The 3,772-nt window shown below is 37.2% G+C and overlaps 1 protein-coding gene across 1 annotated transcript; it reads left to right on the top strand.

Moving 5' to 3' along the window:
• Positions 1-1,277: 1,277 nt before the first annotated feature.
• LOC133242377 (3'-5' exoribonuclease 1-like) lies at positions 1,278-2,532 on the top strand. The gene is made up of 2 exons (XM_061408508.1): positions 1,278-2,270; positions 2,397-2,532. The coding sequence occupies exons 1-2, from the start codon at positions 1,293-1,295 to the stop codon at positions 2,466-2,468; spliced, it is 1,050 nt and encodes a 349-aa protein (XP_061264492.1). The 5' UTR covers positions 1,278-1,292; the 3' UTR covers positions 2,469-2,532.
• Positions 2,533-3,772: the final 1,240 nt, after the last annotated feature.

Here is a 3,772-nt window from a genome sequence, read left to right as displayed (position 1 = left end):
AAACATTAATGATATTTAATTAGATGCACATTAAATTAATTAACTTGGAAAAATTGGCATCTTTTTGCTATTGACTTTCCTTACTCAAGAATATCATATCTTTTCTGTATGTTCAAATCTACTTTTGTGTTCTACTCAGGTTTTGAACATTGCTTCTTAAGATCCAGTCATTTTCTTTTCTTTTATTATGTCTTCTAATTTTTAAAGCATTTGTATATAAGATCATATTGATTTTGGATGTTAATAGAATACTTACTAGTTTTCTAAATTCTCTTTTAGTTTGTGGTAACTTTGTTCACTTTTTCTTTGGATTTTCTAATGTGTAATCACATCAGCAGCAAACATAGAATTAACTACCTCCTTTTGCTTTTAATTTTTTGCTTTTTCACTTCAATTGTAAAATATCTCCTAAAAAATGTCAAACATTAGAAGAGATAAGTTGACATTTTATCTTGTACTTGCCTTTAGCAGGAACTGAAGGGTCCTCACTTTCTCCACTCATAGATGTTGTCAAATGTCTCTGTAAAGAGATTATACCAATTCGTCCTCTTCCAACTGTGTATGAAGAATTAATGCCCTCCCCAATAGGTTTTTTTTTTTTTTTTAGTTTATTTCTTTCTTTATTTTTGGCTGTGCTGGGTCTTCGTTGCTGTGCAGGCTTTTCTCTAGTTGCCGCGAGTGGGGGCTACTCTTTAGCTGCAGTGCACAGGCCTCTCCTTGAGGTGGCCTCTCTTGTTGCAGAACACTGGCTTTAGGGAGCACAGATTTAGTAGTTGTGGCTCCATTACTGACATGGCATCACTGAAGCCTTGCTAAAAAAGATGATTTAATTAAGACCCAGAGTCGATAACATAATATGCAAAATATCTCAGATGCAAAAACTCTTTTCTGTCCAAAAACTGGGAAAATCTTCCCTTGACTGAGAAAAGACAATCAACAGATACCAACATCAAGATGAAATATATTAAAATTATCTGATATGGATTTTAAAGTAATTGTAGAAATATCTCAATGAGTAAATAACAGCATCCTGAAAAACAGCAAAAAAATAGGAAGCCTCAACAAAGAAATAGAAGATACAGGACAAAGGAGAGTTTTTAGAATTGATACATACAATAACAAAGTATTGATATTCCTTTTATAAATAAGTTTATAGGAGTTTGTGTGGCCGCCGCCACGGGAATGTGAGCCCGATAATTTTTCAACCGAGAAAGGCGAGGCTTTCGAGTTTGGCCGGGTGAGAATGAGCGAGTGGAGGGCTCCAGCAGCTCCCTTCTGACGTGACACGCGACATGGAGGATGAGCAGACCCTCCAGCCTGGCGACAAGGCCGTGGCTCCCGCGCGGTGGGCGTCTCCCGGGTCGGAGTGCGGGGACGAAGCCCAGCGTCCGAATCCTGAGAAAAAGCAATGGTGTAGACTTGATGGCCAAGAAACAAAAGCATCTACGTTGATTACCTCCAGTGCAAATGATTTCAGTGACCCAGTTTACAAAGAAATTGCTATTATGAATGGTTGCATTAACAGAATGAGTAAGGAAGAGCTCAGAGCCAAACTTTCAGAATTCAAGCTTGAAACCACAGGTGTAAAGGATGTACTAAAGAAGAGACTGAAAAACTATTACAAGAAGCTGAAGCTGATGTTGAAAGAGAGCAATTGTGCTGACAGTTACTACGATTACATTTGTATTATTGACTTTGAAGCCACTTGTGAAGAGGGAAACCCACCTGAGTTCATACATGAAATAATTGAATTTTCTGTTGTTTTACTGAATACTCATACCTTAGAAATAGAAGATACGTTTCAGCAGTATGTGAGACCAGAGATTAACACCCAACTTTCTGACTTCTGCATCAATCTAACTGGAATTACTCAGGATCAAGTAGACAAAGCTGATACCTTCCCTCAGGTACTGAAAAAAGTCATTGACTGGATGAAATTGAAGGAATTAGGGACAAAGTATAAATATTCCATATTAACAGATGGTTCATGGGATATGAGTAAGTTCTTGAACATTCAGTGCCAGTTAAGCAGGCTCAAATATCCACCTTTTGCCAAAAAGTGGATCAGTATTCGAAAGTCATATGGAAACTTTTACAAGGTTCCTCGAAGCCAAATTAAGCTGACAATAATGCTTGAAAAACTCGGAATGGATTACGACGGGTGGCCTCACAGTGGTCTTGATGACTCTAAGAACGTAGCACGAATAGCAGTTCGAATGCTGCAAGATGGATGTGAACTCCGGGTTAACGAGAAGATGCATGCTGCTGCTGCTGCTGCTAAGTCGCTTCAGTCGTGTCCGACTCTGTGCGACCCCATAGACGGAAGCCCACCAGGCTCCCCGTCCCTGGGATTCTCCAGGCAAGAACACTGGAGTGGATTGATGCATGCGGGGCAGCTAATGAGTGTGTCCTCTTCACTACCAATAGAGGGCACTCCAGCGCCACAAATGCCACATTCCAGAAAATAACAGCATTTTTGCCCTTTTGCCTGTGGATCATTCACTGTAACTGGAGCTGCTACAAAGAGGTAGCAGATGAATACCTATTGAATTAGTCCTTATTGTGCAATTAAATTAGTGCAAAATTTAAGCACCTTAAACATTTAAAATATTATTACAGTAATAGGTATACGCATACATATGTGAACAGATTCCGTGGGAGGGCATACTGAATTCCTTGTCACCAGCACTTTTGATATGAGCAGTATTTGTTACACAGTAACAAATAACAGTTCCTTCTTAGAATTGAATTTCATAATTTAAGGTATCCAACATGTGTTCCTTTGGGTTTAAAATGCAAAGGTTTATTGGCTTTCCCCTTGAATGTCATATCTTACTGATGTTAAAATATGTGATGTATTTCTACATTAACATCATTAGATCAGATCATTTATTCAAATGCAGAAAATATCAGAAAGGTGGGCCTTTATCTACTAGCCTTTGGGTTTTAAGAATATCACAGTCCTTTTGATTTTTGAAGCTTATTTGTGAACATGAGCTGTGAGTGGTAAATTTCATAAAGAACTTAGTAAACAACAAAAAAAATAAGTTTATAACTATAGAGTCATCAAATACAGCAACCTTATCAAAGATACGTAATAAATATAAACAACTTACAAAAAATATGCACCATGTCCATAAACACACGAAAAGAATCTCAAACTTGATTCAAGTAAGAGGTATGTAATTACAGCCACACTAAGATACTGTTTCTAAACTGTTACGCTGGCAAATTCAGAAGTTTGTCAACACATTTGGTGAGGATGTGAGAACCATCTCCTTTCCCATACTGTTCATGGAGATTTTTAGAGCTGCAATTCTGGATGTGATCAGCAAAGGGGCACATGTCTCCATTTTGCTTGGGAGGGGAAGTGATAGACTTTGAGACATGTAAACACAAACACACCCAGGTAAACACAAATACACACACGTCTACTATGTCTAGGTAATTATTTTAACCTTCTTTTTCTTCCAGGAGCACTATATTTTGTACATATTTCAAAGGTACTAAGTATATGTATATGTCTTTGTCAATCTGTTTACAAACATCTTCGCTCCCAATTATTTCCTTAATGCTTTTCATAATATAATATTTCAAACAATAAGTGAATATGTATTTATAAAATAAAGTTGGTATATGGTATCGTTCCCCTTACAAACCTCATCAAAAAGTACAAAAAAGTGCCTGTCAATAGATTGATAGATATTCTCCATATATATTTCTGTAGGTGAAGTATTAACTTGTACTTGCAGATAAACAAATATGTATGCAC

The sequence above is a fragment of the Bos javanicus genome, chromosome X (assembly GCF_032452875.1).
Source record: "Bos javanicus breed banteng chromosome X, ARS-OSU_banteng_1.0, whole genome shotgun sequence".
NCBI lineage: Eukaryota > Metazoa > Chordata > Mammalia > Artiodactyla > Bovidae > Bos > Bos javanicus.
Note: the sequence above shows the minus strand (reverse complement) of the source record. Positions and strands in the feature narration are given on the sequence as shown.

Excerpts from the sequence above, each read along its gene's own strand:
- LOC133242377 (XM_061408508.1), top strand. The coding sequence starts at position 1,293 with ATGGAGGATGAGCAGACCCTCCAGCCTGGCGACAAGGCCGTGGCTCCC. Across the intron at positions 2,271-2,396 it reads AGAAGATGCATGCTGCTGCT|CTAATGAGTGTGTCCTCTTC; the intron begins GCTGCTGCTAAG and ends CATGCGGGGCAG.